The 24,761-nt window shown below is 44.2% G+C and overlaps 1 protein-coding gene across 1 annotated transcript in view; it reads left to right on the forward strand.

Annotated features, from left to right (window-relative positions):
• The window catches only part of PRCC (proline rich mitotic checkpoint control factor), a 791,791-nt gene that overhangs the window by 376,929 nt on the left and 390,101 nt on the right, over positions 1 to 24,761 (forward strand). The window contains exon 3 of the mRNA XM_044079798.1: positions 9,658 to 9,747. Coding sequence (XP_043935733.1) covers positions 9,658 to 9,747 — 90 coding nt within the window. The remainder of the gene's footprint in view (positions 1 to 9,657; positions 9,748 to 24,761) is intronic.

Consider the following 24,761-nt stretch of genomic DNA (forward strand, 5'->3'; position numbering starts at 1 on the left):
ATTTGTGAAAGAAGAGTTAACAGTGGTGGAGGAATCAGATGCGCCTCAATCCAGGCCCAATTCTGTCCCTCCCAACCCTATATTTTGCATGGGGAGCAGTATTCAGGGGGATCCCAGTGCCAGGTGAATTGGGTCCTTCAGTCGCTGCAAGGCACATAATGAAAAATTAGCAGTGATTCAGGTCTTAAACATTCTTCAGCACTTATGGTCTCTAGGTCCCCTTTTTGTTGGTCACAGGAAAACCTCGGTCATGTGGTACCCAAGCAGACAAGGGAGATAAGGTCATACCCCCTTTGTCGGTTGGCAGTGATTGCGTGGGAGCTAGCCTTACAACATTGTCTGACCCTTCAGGCCTCCTACATCCTGGCAGAGAAAACCATAGTGGCAGAGCAGACTAAGCAATTCTTGGATGAATCCTCACAAGTGGAAACTCAGTACAGAGGTCTTCTAGGATTTTGTCCAAATGTGTGGAATACCTCAAATAGATCAGTTTGGAAAAATTATTTTTGAGACATCTTTGCAGCCATGCTTGGAGAACAGAGGCATTCTCATTCTCTTGGATGGGAATGTTCTTTTATGCATTTCTTCCCTTTCCACGGATTACCAAGAAATAATGTGAGAAAAAATTACCAAAGATCATTGTGGTGGCCCCATGTTTGGACCAGACAGAGTTGGTTCACCCTTTTAATGGAGTTGGCCAAGGGCAATTGCCACAAGCTTCTTCGTACTCTGGGTCTGCTCACACACTGCTGGGATAGCTGGTGCACACCATCATAGGGCAGTTGCAGCTGACAGCCTGGATAATTCTGTCTTGATACCTTTTAGATACTTGTTCCATGAAGATGTACAATAGGTATATTGAAGGATGCAAAAAACTTGCATCTAGAAAATCTTATGTTTATAAATAGAAGAGGATGTTCTTCGTGTTTCACTGTTGCACTCATTATATTTGGGTAATCCTGCTGGCAGGTTGCCCTCAGTCAGCCTGAATTCCAAAGTCCTGGGTCCTGCGTCAGCTGCTGTCGCGCCTTCCCTGACGTCAGGTCGTCAGGGGTATAAAAGATGCGGCCGACGCCATTTTCTTTAGTCTTTCTTGGTGCCCGAAGCAGTTTGCAAGTGTCGGTCGGCCGACTCCTGAGATTTTCGTGTTCGAGTTTCAGATCTGAAGTCCTCAATAAATCTAAGTACCCCATTGGGGAAACTTTTTTCTTGCTCCAGACCGATGTTGGAAAAAGTAAATAATTGTATTTCTTGTGGAAAGCAAATACCTCATAAGGATTTTCATTCTTAATGTATTCCTTGCCTAGGCCCTGATCACAATGTTTCTGGTTGTCGGTTTTGCGCTAGATTTAACCAACGCACTATTAAGCGTTGGTATGATTTTGCTTTAAACTATTTTGGACGCTGGTTTAATTATCCAGAAATGTCGTCTGATAGCCGTCCGACTACCGGAGTTCACAAAAAACACAAAGAAAAGGAGAGAGAGAGACAACCGAGGCCCAAAACCAACGACGAAGCTTCTCCTAAGCCAGTCGTTGGTTCACCAGTTCTCAGTGAGGCGCTTTCGCAGCCCCTGACGTCCACTACTTTAGAGTCGCAGGCTGCTACCAACTCCCAAGTGGAGTCGGCCATGCCGCTGGAAACTCAAGGTATTGGAGCCTTCCTTCAGATGGGTCTGGAGCCGCTGAGCAGGCACGGGCTTTTGAGGGTGTATTCAGACCTAAACATCTTTACATTAAACCGACTTCAGCTTAAAAAACAGAGTAAAGCATTTTCTAAAATTACCTTGATCAGGGGTTCCCATCCCCCTCCTGATAAGAGGCCTAGGCAAGACACTGACTATGAATCTTCAGATCAGGTTTCCATTTCTTCTGATTCCTCTTCTGATCAGGAAGGATTCTGATGCTGAAGAATCTATATCTTCAGCTTCTCCTTCAGAGGACTATTCTTTTGGGGAAACCTTGCATACCATGAGGGAGCATTTCCACTGGGAGAGCCAAGATTTTTTAGAATCTAAAAAGAGGCTCAGGGATTTCCTTCTACTACCCCAGCACAGGCCACTAGCCATTCCACCTGTTAGACATTGTAGGTGATATGTTTTCAGAGTCTAGTCTTACCTCTGACTCCTTACCTCCAGCTCCAATTAAGCCTGACAGATATTACAGGGTTCCTGTCTCTCAAATTCCTTTTTAAAAACCCTGCTGCAGACCCAGAAACTATTTCACAGGGTCCCAAAGGGAGTTAAGGCTTCCGCTGCAAAAAAAAACCCTACCCCCTCTGACAGATTCTAGGGCAGTGGATAGATTTTTCCCCATCTGCTACCTTGGCTTTAAAGGCCTTAAACTGTCAGTTTCATATGCTGAAATATCAGCAACATGTCATGGCATTGCTTAAACAGAAAATGTTAAACTCTGAATGTGCAGAAAACAAGGAAGTGCAGGATTTATTGCATGCAGCTGAACAAGTTGGAAAGCATACTTTGCAATGTGGTTCTGATTCTTTGGAGGCCTCCTGAAGGGCTGCAGTTACGGGTTCTGTAATTAGGAGGCATGCTTGGTTAAAGGAACAAAATCTGCCTGATCATGTCAAAGTTAAATTATTAGATGCACCTTTACAGCATGATACTTTGTTTGGTGTTAAGGCAGAAGAGGTGTTAAAGAAAATGAAGGGCAAAGCTAAATCTATGCAAACAGTCAAAAGATTTTTTTACAAGTACAGCCACCTAGGTTTAGTAGAAACTGGCCAACAAAGAATTGGTCCTTTCCTGTGTCAGACAGACCTCAAAAGGGGCAGACCCAGACGCCCTAGAGGCAGATCCCAGGCGCAAGGTTCATACAGGTCAAAGCAATGGGGTGCTTCTGCCTCCAAAGTTGGAGAAGACAAATCACAACCATACAGGAAACAGTCCCAATGACATCTCCCTGCCTGCACCAAGCACTTAACTCCTGGCAGCACCCTTAGGGGAAAAATTAGCACTTTTTTCTCAAAATTGGCACATCATAACCCAGGACAAGTGGGTTCTAAATATCGTGTCACAAGGCTACAAGTTCCATTTCCATACCCTGCCAAAGGCAAACGGCTGGCCAGATCTGCCAAAAAATCAATGGGCAGAGGCACAAAAACAAGTCTCATCTTTCATGGATATGGGGGCCATTCAACAAGTACCAGAGCAAGAGCAGAGACAAGGATTTTACTCAAGACTGTTCTTGGTACCCAGAAAGGACAAGGCCTGGAGGCCAATACTGGACCTATCTATTCTGAACACATTCCTGGACATACCAAAATTCAAGATGTTGACTTTGCAGAAGCTTCTGCCCATTCTGGGCAAGAATGCTTGGCTTGTGACGTTAGACCTAAAAGAGGCATACCTGCATGTCTCAATCAGACAAATATGCAGAAGATACCGCAGATTCAAGGCTGGCTCAATGCATTACCAATTCTCTTCACTACCCTTTGGCTTATCTACTGCACCCAGGGTCTTTACAAAGTGCCTGGCACCGGTAATTGCATTCTGCAGACAAAGAGGAATACAAATATATCCTTACTTGGACGACTGTCTAATTTAAGCAGAGAACAAGGACATTCTTCTACAACATCTGGCGTTTGTGAAAAGACTTCTAACATGCCTAAGGTACACAGTCAACAAAAAGAAATCAAAACTAGTACCCTCTCAAGAGATAATATTTCTGGGTGCAAGCTTAAATACAACTGCCCCGATGGCTCATTCACACCAGACAAACAAAGGCAATTGACTACCTATTTCAAAATGTTGGCAACAAAGGCCCAGTTATCTGCAAGAAAAATTCTGCAGGCTTTGGGCTTCATGGCATCCTGCATCCTACTAATTCCATATGCAAGAGTGCATATGAGGAAACTTCAGTAGTACCTAAAAAGTGTTAGGACTCAACATTGCCACAGCCTGGAAACTATGATTACTCTCATTCCCTGCCTGCAACAAGAGTTTCGATGGTGGGCAAAGGCTTGTCACCAAAACAAAGGGACAGCCATTCACATTACCCCCAGCCAGGCAGACACTAACAGATGCATCAGGTTATGCCTTGGGGGGGTGGGGGGGGGCACATGGCAGGAAGATGCATTCAGGGCACATGGACCTCAAACCAAATGCATCTACATATCAATCAAAAAGAGATGCTAGCTGTTCAAAATGCCCTGACAGCCTTCAAGGACCTACTTCATCCGGGACAACTACTGATAAAGACAGACAACACCATGGTCATGTGGTATATAAACAAGCAGGGGGGCACACATTCTTACCCCCTTTGCAGACTAGCCATAACTTTGTGGGACACAGCATTGACTTACCAAGTACATCTGCTGGCACAATTCCTGCCAGGAAGGAAAAATACTCTGGTAGACGAACTAAGCAGAAAACTCATGGATCCAGCTGCCACTCGTTGGGGATCCATAAGTCTTCAGCATAACAAGGAAATGGGGATGCCCGAACATAGATCTATTCGCCTCCCCTCACAACTACCATCTAAAAAGGTTCTGCACAAGGATTTATCACAGACAAGCATGGAAAGTGGACGCCCTATCTTTCAGCTGGCAAAACCTATCAGCATATGCCTTTCCCCCACTGCCTCTCCTCCCCAAAGGTACTCCTAAAGGTCAGACAGGAGAAGCCAAAGATGATACTGATTGCCCCAGACTGGACCCGCCAGTACTGGTATCCAATACTAAAGAACTTGTCTCAATGCCCAGCTTGGGCCTTACCTCAAATACCTCATCTACTGTCCAAGCAAAACAATCTGATCCTGCACAGCCAACTCAGGACTTTAAACCTGGCAGCATGGCGGATAATGTAGTCATACAAAACGTACCTCTCAGTAAAGCTGTGATGGATGTCATTTTGGAAGCCAGAAGGCCTTGTACTAGAAAATCTTATGCTGGTAAATGGAAGAGATTCTGTGCTTGGAACCAGGCATAAGGAAGTGATACAGCTGTGCCAAATATTCCTCACATTTTGCAGTATTTAACTGAGATGCAGGACAAAGGCCTATCTTTTTCATGTATTAAAATTCATGCCTTTGCCATTTCTGCTCATTACAATACAGAGCCACCAATTTTTTCTCATCCCTTATTAAAGCAGTACCTCAGAGGAGCCAAAAATTTAAGGCCTCCAAGGAGATCACCAATGCCTGCATGGGACCTCAACTATGTCTTGGAAAAACTCACCCTGCCTTCTTTTGAGCCAGGTGCTACTGCTGACATGAAGTTTTAATCATGGAAATCAGCCCTGCTCCTAGCAATAACTTCTGCAAGACGAGTTTCAGTGCTACACGCACTCATGGCTGTGGAACATTTTATCATTTTTTATCCAGACAGGGTCTTTCTGAGGACAAAAACCCAACATTTATGCCTAAGCTGGTGTCCAGTGTGGCTCTTAACCAAACTATTCATCTGCCAACTTTTTATCCAAATCCACAGAACAAGGAAAGATTTCTGCATTCTTTGGACGTACACAGCTTAGATTCTACTTGGACAGAACCAAAGTTTTCAGAAAGACAGAGCAATTACTAGTGGCATATGCTGCAGGATCACAAGGAAAGGCCATCTCAAAGCAGACTATTTCAAAGTGGATAGGCCACTGCATTCATTTCTGCTACTTAAACCATGGCAAGCCTAAGGGCATTAGGCCACATTCAACCAGAGCAGCAGCCACTTCAGTAGCCTTTTTCAGGGGAGTATCAACCAAGGACATTTTAGAGGCTGCTACTTGGAGTTCAGTGCACACCTTTACAAAGCACTATTCATCTGCCACTCTACTCTAAATCCAGGGCAGACTTTGCCATTACAGTTCTGCAGAGCCTCATAGCCGCTCCTAACGCTGTTTAGCTCCAGCCTCCCAACCATAGCTTTGGGACTCTACCCAAATGTAATGACTGCAACAGTGAAACACTAAGAACATAGTACAGTTGTGTACACTTACCATAAATGTAGATGTTCAAGTGTATTCACTGTTGCAGTCCAGTTTACCCACCCAACATCCCCCTTTCTTCTGATGGAACCTATCTTTCCTCCTTTGATTCATACAACCTATGTGGTGTATTTGCTTGTAGAGGAAGGTAAAATTTATATTGGTGCATGTTTTATTTATATATATATATATATATATATATATATATATATATATATATATATATATATATTTATAGATATAGATATATAGATATATAGATATATATATATATTTTGGCTACCCTTTAGGGGGCACCTGACATCTGGGGCAAGAAAACTAAAGAAAATGGCATTGGCCGCATCTTTTTATACCCCTGACGTCAGGGAATGGGCGACAGCAGCCGATGCAGGACCCAGGACTTTGGAATTCAGGCTGACTGAGAGCAACCTGCCAGCAGGATTACCCAAATGTAGTGACTGCAACAGTGAATACACTCTAACATCTACATTTATGGTAATTGTTCACAACTGTACTTTTTCTAGGCTGTGCCTAACCAATAACAGAGGGCCCATTATGGTGTCTACCCCACCGGTGCATCCATCAAGATGATCGTGCGACCATCTTCTTTGATCTGCCCATGGATCCCTCTCTTTTAACTCTTTGGGTTTGGGTTAAATAGTTTATAAAAGGAGTGTTGCACTTGAGACCCCGTCAAAAGCAAATTCCTCTTCCTTGAGATCCGAACTTTGTTGTTGAAAAATGTACCTTATTTCCTTTTGAACAAGCCTTTCAGGCTGATTTAAGTTAATCATTTATAACACCGTTTTGCTTATTGGTCTGATGTCTATCTACGAGGTGAGTCCCAGAGCTGCAGGCTCTCATGGTGAGCCAACTTTATCTGATTTTCCACAAGGTCAGGGTTATTTTACACACTAATCCATCTCTCATGCCAAAAGTTTTCTGAATTTACCCTGAATCAAGCCATCAATCTTCCTGTTTTCTTTCCAGAGCCTAAAAAAACAAGGGAGAGAAGATTCTATATACCTTTTGATTATTTGCGCTGGTATGTTTTGTATGTAATTGGTTGGCTTCAGGAAATTCTTGCTTCTGGTCCTTCATGGTTTTTCCTACTTTGCACTGTAAGTGTAAACAGACTTCCTGTGATAGTGATTAGGGTTCAGTTGATAGAGGGGCTTAGCCGATCCCCTGTCACAGGGATTCATAGAAAGGAATTATGAGCTCTGGAAAACGGCCAGTGTGGATTTGTGCATATGCCAGTGAATCGGTGCAAAATTTCTAACTTCTACTGTTGCAACTAATTAGGACCTATGTAACTACATTATCCAGTCCACTACTGGAACCAAGGATTTGGGAAGCCTTTCTGGCCTGGGATCTTTTGGGATTTTGACAATCCAGAAACCAAGCTGTTTGCCACTGGGGGTGGGGGAACATGGTTATCTTGCTCTTTTGCAGTGTCCATTAACGCAATTGTGAGTTGATGGGATGCATCCTTTCTCTTGGGGGAAAATTCCTTTATGGCTTTCACCCCATTGACTGGATTCTGTGCTTTATCTTCAAATTCAAAAGCAAAGATTGAGACTGTCCTTTTGGTCCTTTTAGTGGCCAGTAATGTGGTTGCAAGCTCGTGTGTCCATCTTAATTGAAGAAGCCATCCAACTGAATGGCAAGTAAGTCCTCTTTAGTTAGGATGACATCTGGTATCATCTTTTGGCCTGACTTATGTTAATCCTCTCTCTCTGGACTTTTTGTAACTGGTGGTTTTGAGATAACCAGTGCAACCTTGTTGTCTTCCAGTTATCTGATATATTTTTCTAAATGAAAAGGCTACCCATTTGTACAGATGCTTATTTAGTAGTGCTTCATCAATTTAACTTGCAGATGACATTTACCTGTCTCAAACATCTGTATGGTTTGGGTCTCAGCTATATCATGCTCAGGGTCTTTGGCATTTCTGCATGTCATAACTACCATATAAGTAGCCAGGAGTTTGCCAGAATAAAGTCCTAGTTCTGTTAAGTCCTGGCTGTGTATTTATTTATTGTGTACTAAGTTTTCTTAGTTTTTCATGTTGGTATGATTTCTTCTATTCATGAATTAGTGGAAGGCAAGACCATCGCACAGCACTCACTGGTTAAATTAAGTTCTTTAAAGAGATTCTACATAGTTTACACCTTGGAAGGACACTTCCCTTTGTGGCTTCATCTTGTGTTTTTATTTAGGCCCCTGATGCCTGCTAGCCATCAACTCTCTCCATGGTGCTCCTATGTTGTTATTTCCCATCTAGGATGAGAGCTGTGCCACCCCATTCGTTCCTGCAGACGAGAGATGATCACAGAGGCCACTATTGAGGCATCCATATGGGATGTTTTTTTTGTGCAGTTACCACTTTCCTGCTCATATCCATGGTGTCTAAGAGAAAGACGTGAAGTGGGCTTGTGCTGTAACTGTCAATGCCTCCACACGCGACTCAACCAAAACCCTGTGTCCCTTACAACATGCACATATGACCCTGGCCAGCACTGGTGGTCCAACAGTGGTGGTGTGTGTGGACATATTCTCCACTCCAGTCCCCTCCTGCAAATATGGGCAAGTTGTACCACCCCTTACAGTTTGGCTTCTCTAGAGCTTAAGCCACTGATTAAATTCAAGTGGTTTTGGGCAATGTCAGGGCTCCATTCCTCTGTGTTATCTTGTTTAATGAATGATAGACTTGCCGTTCTTTACGGCCATCAAATCAACAACCTGACACATTGACTTTCTGTTGGCCATCACCACTAATTGAAGGTCTTGGATCTTCAGGGTGGTTTTATTAGAGGACCACATCTGATCTTTCACAAGACTCTGAATTTGGTTCCCTTAGGACTAGCCTGCATTTCCTATTAAAAATGGTATCAGAATGGACTACTTATTTTCCACTTTCCTTTCCACAGAGGAGAGAGCCTGTGACATCTTACACATTCAACAACAATAATAGCTTCTGTAACTATGGCCATTCTGTGTTGGCCATAATCACATATTTTATGTGGCACAGGAGTTACTAGTTGTTGTTGTTTGTCTTTCGGCTTTTCCCAGTTAGGGGTCGCCACAGCGGAACTCCGGTCTGCTAATGATTGGCAGTTGGTTTTTATGGTGTCGAGTTGCCAGCCCAACCTTCAACAAAGGCACGCTCATTCAACGCATGTTTTTCGAATGCCCACTCGACCGCGGGGAGGACATGCAGACTCCACACAGAAAGCATTCCCAACCCAAGCACAGGAGGTACCAGTATGTTTGTAAAATTCTGGGTTGTAGAGTAACTTAAATAGGTCATCTTTCAGCATTTCTGTAAGTCCCAGTAGACAGAAAAGCATGTGTGTGTGAGCTATACAACAGACAAATGCTCTACTAGATTCATCCATTTCTCATGTTTTGTTAGCACGGCTGCTTAATCATTAGGTTTGCTTTCTGAATATGCCATTTGTGTGTTGCAAGTGATTGAAAAAGCCTTATCAACATGTGCCATGCGTAATTAAAAAGTGAGATGGTAGATTTCAAGATGACAAATGGATTATCTTTTTGTTGCCTGTAGTGTAATGTGTATGTGTTTGTCAGTCTAGGGGGAGGGGTTCTGCAAGATATGTTCGTTACAGTGCCTCAAAGTGTTTGGGTGTATTAAAGGCAGTGTGGAAATAAATAAAAAAATCTGAATGCAAAGGTTTTTTCTCTCCCCCCCCTAGGATTACTACAGCAGTTCGAGTTACGTTAATAATGATCCTTCTGTGGTGGCAGAAGATCAGAGTATGGAATCCTGCATTGATGAAGAAGCGGTAAGAATTACTTCACTTTTTGCATGGAGTTCTTATCTAAAATGTTTACCATTCTATTAGAGTTAATGGATTGTCTTCTGTGGCGGTTTTGCTTTGTGTTCAGAGGTGGGGGGTGTCTGTCACTCATTTAAAATGAAACAAATATTTTTCCATTAGTGGTGCTGTTGGTCCACAGATAGTTTGCAACCATTCACTGTCCATCCTTGACTTGTATCCCCACACTTCCCAGCTTCTGAGATTGATGGCCACTGGAGCTGAGCATCTGATACCATGGGCTGCAGTCTTGTCTAGAGTCATGAGTTTATTGTCTTCTGTGTAACCCAGCTACATGTTGAACACCAGGTGTCTTGCGGTGCCTCCTTCACATGGTCCCTGCATGTCTGCTTGGCTGCTGGACATTCTCTCTTTCAAGATAGTGTTGAGCTGTATGCTTCACTTTCTGTCTAGCATGGAGCAGAGTATACTGCTGTGGTCTAACCCTAGGAGACTTCTCTTGGCAGGATATATGCCATCCCTTTCTACTGCCAAAATGGCAGGCCAGCTTTGGTTGCTCACTTCCACTCCTTCCTAGCAGGCTTCTCCAGTGCCTGGGTCCTGAATAGTCTTTGGTTGTGAGAGTCATAGCTGGGCTTTCTATTCCTCTAAACCTTAGCTCTGGTCTAAATCAGCATTTTTTCTCTTAAATGTTTGCCTGCTTAGTGCACCTTTATATAGCTCATAATATCGGGATAGTTTTTTTACCTTTAATGTCATGTTTCATTTTTATCTTTGAGTATCAACTTTATGCTTATATTAACAATATTTATATACAAGTACATGGACTGAATATTTAAGTGGTTAAAATGCAATGTGTTCAATTTGTGCCATATTTAGACTGCTGTACATAACTAATGGAGGCAGTCATATTTGTGTCACTGAAAAATGGCATTGTTGAGAAGGTCATCAAGAAGTGCTCTTTTAACTGTTATATTCATTGTAAAGATTGCCATGTATGGTATTTGTTGTGTTTAAAGGAAGAACACAATCATTCTTAGTATAGATGCCTGCTGTATGGTGTAGTGGTTTTGGCCCTTTTTTTCACACCAGATGAGCTGCATTGTAGGAACCAGTCAGGAAGAGATGGGAATGAGCTGTTGGTACTACCCATCCAGGAGTGGGGATGTTGATGGAATCCTCTCAGAAAAGCTCCTTCTAAGGGAAGAAAGCCAGGAAATGCAGCAGTTCCAGCTAGTGCTGCTGGGTAACTAAAACCTGCCAGGGAATGTGTATACACTATACTTAGAATCTTGGGTGTGCAGAAGTATGCAGCCATACAAGGTATAGAGTGGCAGGAATTATAGTACGTAGCCAGTGGGTTATCAAGAACATAGAAAAAGGCTTCTGGTCATTGTTGGCTGACTTGTCCTACCCTAGTTCTTACCTCCTTGTATTGGTGTCATATGATGCTGGGGGTAGGATGGAATGAATGGGCTAGTATTAAGTAGGGGTCTGATAGCCGTGGGAGTAATGATGCCAAAAAAAGCTAGAAAAAAATGCACTGTAAAGTCCAACCCTTATACTCTTGCCAGTAGAACCAAATGTTATAGACTTTTTTGGGTATAATGAATTGTTAGATTGTTTTTTCCTGTTTCCCATTTTCAGCTTTTTCTGGTTAAAAAAATTCATAAACAGAAAATTAAACACAGGGCTCCTTCTTAAAAAAAAAAAATAGATAATCAGGAGCCATCTGAGTCTTTTTAAATGGACAGGCCTGTATTAATTCTGGGTTTTCTGTTCAGAGTGGAGCTTCTCCCCTCTTTGGACTCTGGAGTTTTGGTTCATCTGATAACTAGGACGTGTGAAGCCTTTTCCACATCCCTTCAACTTCCTGCATCTCATATTTGAGTAAATATTTGGTGCGCGATTAAACTGTTAATGGGCAAGCTGTTTTTTGGTAAATAAATTGAAACACAAAACACTTACAACATTTGAAAGCTTTCTGTTTGTAGAAAGATTTCTCCCCTCCCCCTAGATGCTAGTCTGTGTATAAGTGAAATAAGTCTTGTATCTGATCTGATTCTAATGCTGGCTTCAGAGTCCATCCTTGAAGTTCATCGTGTTTCACTGTTGCAGTCATTACACTTGGGTTATCCTGCTGGCAGGCTACCCGCAGTCGGCCTGAATTTCAAAGTCCTGGTCCAGCGTCGGTTACTGTCACCTCTTCCCTGACATCAGTGCGCCAGGGGTGTAAAAGATGCAGCCGACGCCATTTTCTTCAGTCTGTCTTGCCGCGCAGTGCCCGAACCAAAAGCAGTTCGCAAGTGCTGGTCGGCCGACTCCTGAGATTTCGAAATTGAATTTCAGATCCGAAGTTTTCAGTACCCCGTTGGGGAAACTTTTTTTCTTGCTCCAGACCGATGTCAAAAAAAGTTGTATTTCTTGTGGGAAGCAAATACTTCCTAAGGATTTTCATTCTTACTGTATTCCTTGCCTAGGCCCTGACCACGACGTTGCTAGTTGTCGGTTTTGTGCTAGATTTAACCAACGCACTATTAAGCGTCGGTACGATTTTGCATTTCATTAGTTTGGCCATAGGTTTAACTATATAATGCCGCCAGAACAGCCGACGATTGGAGTTCATAAAAAGCGCAAGGATAAAGAAGAGGACAGGCATCAGAGGTCCAAAACAGACAGCCTCTTCTAGGCCACTCAGTGAGGCACTTTTGCAGCCCCTGACTCCCGCTGCCTCAGAGCCACAGGCCGCCTCCAACTCCCATGTGGAGGCAAGTAGGCCTCTGGATACTCAAGGTATTGGGCCTTTGGAAACTAATCCCTCAAATGGGTCTGGAGCCGCTGAGCAGACATCGGCTTCTGAGGGTGTTTTCAGACCTACTCAGCTTTATATCAAGCCAACTTCAGCATCCAAGACAAAGACTAAAACAGTTTTAAAGACAAGGAAACAAGTACAGCATTCTCCAGGACAGACTTCCATGCCTAAGAAACAAATCTTCAAAATGGCCGAAGACCTAATTATTTTGATCGGGGGTTCCCATCTCCCTCCTGATAAGAGGCCTAGACAAGACACTGAATATGATTCCTCTGATCTGAGTTTCCATTTCCTCAGACTCCTCTTCAGAACAGGGATATTCTATTCCTCCCTATGAGGATTCTGATGCTGAAGAATATTTTCCTTCAGCTTCTCCTCCTGAGGATTATTCCTTTGGTGAAACCCGGCATACCATGAGGGAGCATTTCCATTGGGAGAGCCAAGATTATTCAAAATCTAAGAAAAGGCTCAGACTTTCTTCTACTACCTCAGCACAGTCCACCTGTTCTAGACATTGTAGATGATGTATGTTCGGAGTCCGGACTGTCTCCCGACTCTTTACCTCCTGCACCTGTTAAGCCAGACAGATACTACAGGGTTCCAGAGTCTCATAAATTTCTATGCAAAAACCCTGTTGCTGACCCCAGAAACTAAATCTCAGGGACCCAAAGGGGTCAAGGCCTCTACTGCAAAAAACCCTGTACCCTCAGATAGAGATTCAAGAGCACTGGACAGATGGGGGGAAAATTTTACACTTCTGCTACCTTGGCTATAAGGGCTTTAAATTGTCAGTTTCATATGCTTAAATATCAGCAATACTTAATGTCACTGTTAAAGCAGAAAATGTTGACAAATTCTGAATGCTCTGAGAACAAGGAAATGCAGGATTTATTTCAAGCAGCTGAACAAGTGGGAAAGCATACTTTGCAATGTGGTTTTGATTCACTGGAGGCCTCTTGCAGGGCCGCAGTTAGGTTCTGTCATTAGAAGGCATGCTTGGTTAAAGGAACAGAATCTGCCTGATCATGTTAAAGCAAAATTATTGGATGCTCAATTACAGCATGACACTTTGGTGTGTTAAGGCAGAAGAGATGTTGAAGAAAATGGAGGATAAAGCTAAATCAATGCAGACAGTAAAGGATTTCTTACAGATGTTCATCGTGCATAAAGCTGCAGTCATAACAGATGGGTTTTCCTGCCGTCAGGCGGGTCCTCGGTCGGCCAAATTCCAAAGTCTAGGTCCGGCGTCAGTTGATGTCACTTCTTCCCTGACGTCAGTGCGACAGGGGTATAAAAGAACCAGCCGAAGCCATTTTCTTCAGTCTTTCTTGCTGTGCGGTGCCCGAAGCAGAAGCAGTTTGCAAGTGCCGGTCGGCCAGCTCCTGAGATTGCGAATATTTTGCAACCGAAGTCGTCTTGAAAGCTAAGTACCCCGTTGGGGAAACTTTTCTTGCCTCAGACCGATGTCAGACAAAGTTAATAATTGCATTTCATGTGGGAAGCAAATACCGCATAAGGATTTTCATTCCCTCTGCATTCCTTGCTTAGGCCCAGACCACGACGCCTGTCATTTTTGTGCTACATTCAACAGACGAACCATTAAGCATCGGGCAGAGTTCGCCCAACACTATTTTGGCAAAAAATTTAATTACATAATGTCGTCGGATACTCCGACTCCAGTTTTGAGTAAAAGACGCAAAGATAAGGACCGACATATGAGGTCCGCGGCTTCTACCAACACCACGCCAAAGCCGACTACAGGTGGTCCGGTTCTCAGTGAGGCGCCTACGCAGCCCTGACTACCGATAACACTTCATTGGCGGTGTCTACTGTACCTGAGGTCGCAGGCTCTAAGGCCCACACCCAGACTACCAATACTGAAGCCACTCTTGGCGGTGAAACTCAGAGTTTAGACAGGTCTGCCACCTCTCAAGGTGTCTTCAGGCCTTCCTCTTCTTTTTCCATCAAGGCTTTCACTAAGTCTAAAGCAGCCATGCATTCTAAGAGAAGCTCCACAGGGCCCTTCTCAAGGCCCCATGCCTAAAAAGCAGATGCTCAAAATGGCTGAGGATTTGATTACTCTTATCAGGGGGATGTTCTTCATCTCACATTGCTGCAGTCCTTACTTATGGGTAGTCCGCTGTCCTCGGTCGGCCCGAATACCAAAGTATTAGGCTGACGTCGGTCATGGGCGCCTAGATCTGACATCAGAGCGTCAGGGTATAAAGGCACATGACCGACGTCATATTCTCAGTCTTTTTTGCCGCATGGTCCGATGCAGAAGCAGCGTTGCAAGTGCCGTTCGGCGTTCTGAAATTTTTCGTTTTCGGAGTTTCAGACCGATACCAAGTTGGGCTAAGTACCCGTTAGAATATTTTGTTTTTTCTTGCCTCAGTTACTTACCGGATGTCAGAAAAAGTGAATAATTGTATTTCTTGTGGGAAACAGATACCGCATAGGGATTACCACTCGCTTTGTATTCCTTGTTTGGGACCGGAGCACGACGTAGTTGGGTGTCTGTTTTGTGCTAGGTTTAATAAGAGCACTATGAAACGGAGGTTAGATTGCGCTAGGTTAGTCTTTGGCAAGAGGTGTAATTATAATATGCCGTCGGATGTTCCGACGCCTGCTTCTACTAAGAAGCACAAAGACAAATCTTTAAAGCCTAGGCAGGATGATTCGTCCGTTACGGACGCCGGATCTTTAGAAGCTACAGCTGAACAGGTGGATCCGGCTGAAGTTTCTGTTGAGTCCCAGGGGGAAACTTTGATTTTACATGATGTGGCCTCTCAGGAGACAGGTCAGGCTGAAGGGGCCTCTCAGGTTACTATTCTCCCTTCTATGCCTAAGGTGATTAGGCCTTCTGTTACTGTTTCTAAGGCTCCTTCTAAGGGCAGGTCGTTTTGCCTTCCTCTGGTGTCAGTTCTGGTTCTTCAGGGTCTGTGCCTAAAAAGCACATGCTTAAAATGGCAGAGGATTTGATTACTTTAATTAGAGGTTCTATGCCCCCTCCTGATAAGAGGCCCAGGATGGAGCCAGAGTTGGAAAGTTTGGAGCAGGCCTCAGATGATTCAGAGTCTTCTGCTGAAGACATTCAAGATTTCCCTCCTTATTCTGATTCTGATGCAGAGGATTCCACTCCTTCTGCTTCTCCTCCAGAGGATTTTTCATTTTCAGAAACTCTGCATTCCATGAGGGAGCATTTTAAGTGGGAAGGACAGGATTACTCTGATTCACGGAAGAGACTTAGGGAGTTCTTGTTTTACCACAGCATAGACCCTTAGCTATACCTCCGGTTTTGGATGTTGTTTCAGATGTTTTCTCGAAGCTTCCCTTAATCCAGATTCTGTGCCTCCTGCTCCAGTTAAACCGGACAGGTATTACAGGGTGCCTGAGGCTCATAAATATCTTTATAAGAGTCCTAGGGCGGACCCAGAAACTATTAGTCAGGGGCCTAAGGGTGTTAGAGCCTCTGTTGTTAAGAATCCGGTTCCTCTGGATAAGGAAGCTAGAGCTTTGGATAGATGGGGTAAGAAGGTATATACCTCTTCTACTTTAGCAATGAGAGCTTTGAACTGCCAGTTTCATATGTTGAAGTATCAGAATTTCCTCCTTTCTCAGCTAAGATCTAAAGTGGATGCTTTGGCAGAGGGCATAGAGTGTAAAGAATTGCAGGATATAGTGCATGTTTCTGAACAGGTGGGTAAGCACTCTTTGCAATGTGGTTTTGATGCTTTACAGGCTTCTTCTAGGGTGGCTGCCACTGGTTCAGTTATTCGTAGGCACGCCTGGCTTAAGGATCAGAATTTGTCTGAGCATGTTAAGTCTAGAATTCTGGATGCCCCTTTACAATCTGAAGTTTTGTTTGGTCCTCCTGTGGAGTCAGTCTTAAAGAAAATGGAAGACAAGGCTAAGTCTATGCAGACTGTTAAAGATTTTTTGCAGGTACAACCTCCAAAGTTTAGTAGAAATTGGCCTACTAAGGGGTGGACGTACCCTTCTTCTGATTCTCAGTCTAGGGGTAGATCTAGGCGTGGTAGGGGCAGAGCTCAGGGTACCTTCAGGCCGAGACAATGGAGTTCGCCTGCTCAATCTGCTGGTGAGGGCAGGGGCCAGTCCTTTCGTAAACAGGCCCAATGACCTGCATTTTCAGCTGCCAGATTCTTCTTGCCTGGCAGCTCCTTTGGGAGGAAAGTTGGCTCTTTTCAAGCAAAATTGGCATTTAGTCACCCAGGACAAATGGGTATTGGACATTATAAACCGAGGTTACAAGTTCTATTTCCATACCATGCCTCCTTTCAAAGGCATGCCAGGCGTCCTCCTCGGCAAAGGATAGAGGCTCACAGACAAATTTCTTTACTTCTTCAAATAGGAGCTATACAGCCCGTTCCTCTGTCAGAAGTGGGCCTAGGATTTTATTCTCGCCTGTTTCTAGTTCCAAAGAAAGGGAACACGTGGAGACCAATTTTGGATTTATCTATCCTCAACACTTACCTGGACATTCCAAAGTTCAAGATGCTGACTTTACAACAACTTTTACCTCTGTTGGGAAAAGATCACTGGATGGTTACTCTGGATCTCAAAGAGGCTTACCTGCATGTTCCTATCAGGCCCAGTTGCAGGAGGTACCTGCGTTTTGGCTGGAAATTTACATTATCAGTTCTCTGCATTGCCCTTTGGCTTATCTACTGCCCAGAGTGTTCACAAAGATTCTGGCTCCAGTGATAGCATTTTTCAGACTAAGAGGAATACAGATTTATCCTTATTTGGACGATTGCCTGATTATTGCACAAGAAAAGGACGAACTTCTTCATCATCTACAGTATGTGATGGCAGTGTTAAGATGCCTAGGGTATTCTGTGAACGAAACAAAGTCCAGTCTAGTACCCTCTCAGGACATGTGCTTTCTGGGTGTGAGACTGAATACAGCTTCCCAGATGGCCTTTTTGACCCCGGACAAACAAAGAAGCCTTTCTCTTTATTTCCATCAAATGTCTCTACGGTCCAGGCTGACTGCAAGGACAGTCCTTCAAGCCTTGGGGTTCATGGCATCTTGTATTCTAGTGCTTCCCAATGCCAAATTGCATATGAGGAAGCTTCAATGGTATCTCAAAAATGTATGGACACAGCACTGCCAAGATCTAGACAGTCATTCAAATAATACCTTGCATTCAGAAGGAGTTTTTGTGGTGGGCTCAGGAATGTCACCTAAACAAGGGACTCTGTGACCCGGCCAGAGGCGAGTCAGATTCTAACGACAGATGCCTCGGACAAGGCTTGGGGTGCACACCTCAATGGAAAATGGGTGCAAAACACGTGGCCTGTCAAACTCCAACATTTGCATATCAACTTGAAGGAAATGTTAGCAATCCAGTTTGCATTGATGGCTTTCAAAGATTTACTTCACCCAGGGCAGGTGTTGATTCAAACAGACAACACTACTGTCATGTGGTACATCAACAAGCAGGGGGGAACCCATTCTTACCCTCTTTGCAGGCAAGCGATGATTCTGTGGGAAACTGCTCTCAATCTACACCTCAATCTTCAGGCAAGGTTTCTACCAGGAGCACAGAACTCCTTAGCAGATGTCTTGAGCAGACAAATAGTGGATCCTCACGAGTGGAAATTGGATCCTCATGTATTCCAACATTTACAGTGTTATGGGGAACTCCAGACATAGATCTGTTAAACTTCTCCACTAAATTACCAGTTGCCAAAGTTTTGCACAAAAATGTTTCATCACACAGCTTGGAAGGTGGACGCTCTATCATTCAGTTGGAACAATCTGCATGTATATGCCTTTCCACCCTGCCTCTTCTTCCCAAGGTACTTTTGAAGGCCAGACAAGACAAGCCAACCATGATTTTGATAGCACCGGATTGGCCTCGACAACACTGGTACCCACTACTGAGGAGTTTAGTACGAGAACCTCCATGGCCTCTGCCTTTGATTCCGCACCTTTTGTCACAAGAGGACAGTCACTTCCTCAATGTCAAGATTCAGTCTCTGCATCTAACAGCCTGGCATATTCTGTTTTAGACTCTGGAGGGTCTCAGCTTCCACAACAAGTTTTGAATGTTATTTTGGAGGCCAGGAGGCCTAGTACCAGGAAAGTTTACTCTGATAAATGGAGGAGATTTTTTATTTGGAGCAAAGAAAAGGACTTTGTCTCCAAACCTGATTTAAGTGTTGCTCTTCAATATCTTACTGAGTTATTGGTCAAGGGTTTGTCTTTCTCCTCGATAAAGGTCCATGCTGCAGCCATTTCTGCTCACTATGATTGTGACCCTCCTTTATTCTCTCATCCTTTGTTTAAGCAATTTCTTAGAGGGGCAAAGAATATAAGACCCCCACGTAGAGCTCCTACTCCTGCTTGGGATCTCAATTTTGTGTTGGAAAAACTTACTCTACAACCTTTTGAGCCTGCAGCTACTGCAGAGTTAAAGTATTTGTCATGGAAAACTGCTTTTTTGTTGGCCATTACCTCTGCAAGAAGGGTTTCTGAATTACAGGCCCTCATGGCAGTGGAGCCTTTCCTGATTTTTCATAAGGATAGGGTATCTTTGCGTACTAATCCTTCCTTTATGCCTAAAGTAGTTTCTAGTGTGGCCTTAAACCAAACTATTCATTTGCCTACTTTTTATGCAAACCCCCAAAATAAAGGGGAGAAAATTTTGCATACTTTGGATATTCACAGACAGTTGCGTTATTTGAGCAGAACCAGGGAGTTCAGACAGTCTCAGCAGTTGTTTGTTTCTTTTGCTTTGGGTTCACAGGGTAAACCTGTTTCAAAACAAACTATTTTTAAATGGATTGGGTTTTGTATTTCTTTCTGTTATTCCCATCATGGTAAGGAGATTCCGGCTGGAATCAGGCCTCATTCCACTAGGGCTACTGCTACTTCTACGGCCTTTCTAAGGGGGGTAGCTACAAAAGACATTTTGGAGGCAGCTACTTGGAGTTCAGTGCATACTTTTTCTAAACATTACCACCTTCCTCTTTATTCTAAGTCTAGGGCTGGATTTGCCACTGCAATTTTACAGGGCATTTTAGCAGCCCCTAATGCTCTATGATTTCTACCAACCTCCCTTTTCCGTTGCTTTGGGATTCTACCCATAAGTAAGGACTGCAGCAATGTGAGATGAAGAACATAGTACAGTTTTGTACCTACCATAAATGTAGATGTTCGAAGATCCACATTGCTGCAGTCCAATTTACCCTCCCTCCTTCCCCACTGTAGTTTCACATGATGCTATGCTTTAGGTGATGGTTGTTGTTGGGCTTGTTTTGGGAGGTATTCTGTTTTGGCTGTGGCCTTTCTTGTTTGGCCTTCTGACATCTGGGGCAAGAAAAGACTGAGGATATGACGTCGGTCATGCGCCTTTATACCCTGACGCTCTGATGTCAGATGTAGGCGCCCATGACCGACGTCAGCCTAATACTTTGGTATTCGGGCCGACCGAGGACAGCTGACTACCCATAAGTAAGGACTGCAGCAATGTGGATCTTCGAACATCAACATTTATGGTAGGTACAAAACTGTACTTTCTCAACCCCCCTTGGACAAAAGGCCCAGAGTGGAGGAAGAATCCCCCTCCTCCGACCAGGCCTCCATTATTTCAGAGCATTCTGATGACCAGGAACATTCATACTCCCCTTTTGAAGATTCTGATGCAGAGGAGTCCATTCCCTCTGTCTCCCCTCCTGAGGATTACTCTTTTGGGGAAACCTTGCATACCTTGAGGGAACACTTCCACTGGGAAGGCCAAGAGTACTCAGACTCCAAGAAAAGGCTTAGGGATTTTCTCTTGCTCCCTCAGCACAGGCCTCTGGCTAATACCTCCTGTCTTAGACATTCTTGATGATGTTTATTCGGAGGCCTGCCTTAACCCAGACTCTTTACCTCCAGCCCCAGTCAAGCCTGACGGGTATTACCGGGTTCCTGACTCACACAAATTCCTATACAAAAGCCATGCGGCTGACCAAGAAACTATCTCACAGGGTCCCAAGGGAATTGAGGCCTCCACTGCTAAAAATCCATTACCTTCAGAGAGAGATTCCAGAGCTTTAGAAAGGTGGGGGAAAAAGGTATACACCTCGGCCACCTTAACCATGAGGGCATTAAACTGCCAGTTCCATATGTTAAAGTACCAACAGTTTCTGTTATCACAGTTGAGAAGCAAAATGTCACAACCTGAACAACCAGACTTGGAGTTGCAGGATTTGATGCATAGTGCAGAACAAGTGGGTAAACATACCTTGCAATGTGGTTTTGATGCTTTAGAGGCCTCATGTAGAGCTGCTGTTGCAGGATCAGTCATACGTACGCATACCTGGCTCAAAGAGCAAACCTTACCAGATCATGTCAAAGCTAAATTACTAGATGCCCCTCTGCAAAAAGATGTATTATTTGGTGTTAAAGCTGAGGAGGTATTAAAGAAAATGGAGGAAAAGGCTAAGTCGATGCAAACAGTGAAAGATTTCCTACAGGTACAACCTCCACGTTTCAGTAGAAATTGGCCTTCCAAAAATTGGTCCTTTCCAGCCACGGACAGACCCCAAAGAGGTAGATACAGGCACCCGAGGGGCAGAGGGCAATCTCAAGGATCGTTGGCAGACAATGGCAAGCTCCTACACAAAGAGGTGGATAGTTCACAGCCATTCAGAAAGCAGACCCAATGACTTTCCCCTTTGCATGCCAAGCAAGGCTCAAATGGCAGCACCTTTAGGCGGAAAAATGGCATTATTTTCGAAAAATTGGCATATTGTCACAAAAGACAAATGGATCCTGGACATTATAAACAGAGGCTACAGATTCCATTTTCACACCCTTCCAAAAATGAGAGGCATGCCAAACCTGCCACACAAAGGGCAGAGGCACAAAAACAGATTTCAGATCTCATGGACATGAAAGCTATTCAAGAGGTACCTACACAAGAACAAGGTCAAGGTTTTTACTCCAGACTATTCCTGGTACCAAGGAAGGGAAAAGATTGGAGACCTATTTTGGACCTATCCATCCTAAACACATTTTTACTTGTGCCAAAATTCAAGATGCAGCTTCTTCCCATGCTGGGCAAGGAGTCTTGGCTGGTAACATTGGACCTCAAGGAGGCATACCTTCATGTCCCAATCAGACAAGATTGCAGAAGATACCTCAGATTTCTTGCAGGTTCAACTCATTATCAATTCTCTGCATTGCCCTTTGGCTTATCTACTGCGCCCAGAGTATTCACGAAATGCCTGGCATCAGTAATTGCCTACTGCAGACTGTTGTTGAATTCTCTGGGATACACAGTCAACAAAAAGAAATCAAGGCTGATACCCTCTCAAACAATAATTTTCCTGGGTGCCAACTTGGACACAAACACCCAGATGGCCTACCTCACGCCAGAGAAACAGGGACAACTAACTCAATACTTAAGAAATCTAGCAAATTTCACCAGGCTGACTGCAAGGAAAATCCTGCAGGCTCTGGGATTCATGGCATCTTGCATCCTACTCATCCCATGTGCAAAGCTGCATATGAGGAAACTTCAATGGTACCTGAAAAACCTATGGTCTCAACACAGCCACAGTTTGGAAACAATAATACCACTGATTCCATGTCTTCAAAAGGAATTTCTGTGGTGGGCTCAAGTATGCCAAAGAAACACAGGTCTCCCATTCTGCAAGCCTCAAGCAAATAGTCATCACAACAGACACCTCGGACTACGCCTGGGGGGTGCGCATTCAGGGCAAATGGTCCCAAAAAGAAAAGCACCTACACATCAATCAAAAGGAAATGCTAGCAGTAATAAATGCTATTATGGCTTTCAAAGACCTTCTGCATCCAGGTCAACTATTGATAAGGACAGACAACACCACAGTAATGTGGTACATAAACAAACTGGGAGGAACCCATTCATACCCCCTATGCAGGCTGGCCATGTCTCTTTGGAACATGGCTCTGGAATTACAAATCGAGCTTCAAGCACAGTACTTGCCAGGCAAGGAAAACACGCTGGCAGACAACCTAAGCAGAAATATGACAGATCCACACGAATGGAAGTTGCATCCTCAAGTTTTTACAGAGATAATTCAAGCATGGGGAAGGCCAGACATAGATCTCTTTGCCTCCCACAAAAATCACCAATTGGCAAAATTCTGCTCAAGGACCTTTCATCCACAGGCCTGGAGAGTGGACGCACTCTCTTTCAGTTGGACAACAATGACAGTTTATGCCTTTCCACCTCTTCCTCTGCTGCCCAACGTTCTATTAAAAACCAGAGCAGACAGACCAAAGATGATTCTCATTGCTCCAGACTGGCCAAGGCAACACTGGTACCCACTCCTGAGAAGCCTGACGCATTCCCCACCATGGATCCTACCTCTAATGCCTCTTCTTCTGACTCAGCACAACTTCAAAACTCTTCACAGTCAGCTGAAAACACTCAATCTGGCCGCATGGAAGATTCCTTAACTTCACAACAGACCCTACTCTCCAAGGAGGTGCAGGATGTCATTTTGGAGGCCAGAAGGCGGCCTACTAGAAAATCTTACTCCGCAAAATGGAAACGGTTTTGTGCCTGGAATGAGAAAAAGGGCCAGAATCCTGGAATACTGAATTTACCTCCAATATTACAGTATCTAGCTGAGATGCTAAGCAGTGGACTTTCATTCTCCTCCATCAAAATCCATGCCTCAGCCATTTCTGCAGAATACAACACTGATCCCTCCTTTATTCTCTCACCCCCTCTTAAGACAGTTCCTCAGAGGGGCTAAGAATATAAACCCCCCAAGGAAACAACCAGTACCTGCTTGGGACCTCAATTTCATTCTAGAAAAAACTGACCTTGCCTCCTTTTGAGCCAGCTGCCTCAACAGAACTGCAATATTTGTCCTGGAAAACAGCCTTCCTTCTGGCTAGCACCTCAGCTCGCAGGGTATCGGAACCACAAGCCCTCATGGCTGTGCAGCCTTTTATTTTCCATCAGGACAGAGTTTCCTTACGAACCAATCCATCCTTTATGCCAAAGGTGGTATCCAGGGTAGCTTTGAATCAGGCTATCCACTTACCTACCTTTTACCCTAATCCTCAAAACAAAGGGGAGAGACTACTACACTCCTTGGACATCCACAGACAGCTGCGTTATTATTTGGACAGAACAAAGCCTTTCAGAAAATCAGAGCAACTCTTTGTGTCCTATGCTACAGGAGCTCAAGGGAAGCCGATTTCAAAACAGACAATCTCAAAATGGATAGCCCACTGCATACGCTTTTGTTACTCTTTTCATGGTAAAACTGTACCTGCAGGCATCAGATCTCACTCCACAAGGGCCACAGCTACCTCTGCAGCTTTCCTCAGAGGGGTTCCTACCAAAGATATTTTGGAAGCAGCCACTTGGAGTTCTGTGCATACCTCCTCCAAGCACTATCACCTACCATTATACTCCAAATCTAGAGCAGGCTTTGCCACTGCAGTCTTGCAGGGCATCCTGGCTCCTCCTAGTTCCACCTAGTGCCTACCACCTCTTTTTTAGCTTTGGGATTCTACCCATCTGTTATGACTGCAGCTGTATGCACGATGAACATAGTACAGTTTTGTACCTACCATAAATGTAGATGTTCGAGTGCTAATACAGCTGCAGTCCAGGTTTCCCTCCCTCCTTCCCCTCTTGGGATAGGCCTATTGGCTAACACCTCCTCATACAACCTGATTGGGGTATTCATTTATGGTGTATTTGCTTGCAACTACTGTTTTTTGATTATATTGCATTGCATTATTACATAAAATTTATGTATTGCCTTCCTTCTGGGGGCACCTGACATCTGGGGCAAGAAAAACTGAAGAAAATGGCGTCTGCTGGTTCTTTTATACCCTTGTCGCACTGACGTCAGGGAAGAAGCGACGACAACCGACGCCGGACCTAGACTTTGGAATTCGGCCGACCGAGGACCCGCCTGACGGCAGGAAAACCCATCTGTTATGACTGCAGCTGTATTAGCACTCGAACATCTACATTTATGGTAGGTACAAAACTGTACTGTACGGCCAGCCAGATTTAGCAGGAACTGGCCTAAGAATTGGTCCTTTCCAGTGTCAGATGGGCCACAGAGGCAGATACAGACACCCTAGAGGCAGACAACAGCCCCAGGGCTCACAGGCCCAAACAATGGGGTGCTTCTACCTCCAAAAGCGGAGAATACAAATCACAGCCTTATAGGA

This window comes from Protopterus annectens, chromosome 8.part0 (assembly GCF_019279795.1).
Source record: "Protopterus annectens isolate FY-2018-M chromosome 8.part0, PAN1.0, whole genome shotgun sequence".
In the NCBI taxonomy this organism is placed as follows: Eukaryota; Metazoa; Chordata; order Ceratodontiformes; family Protopteridae; genus Protopterus; species Protopterus annectens.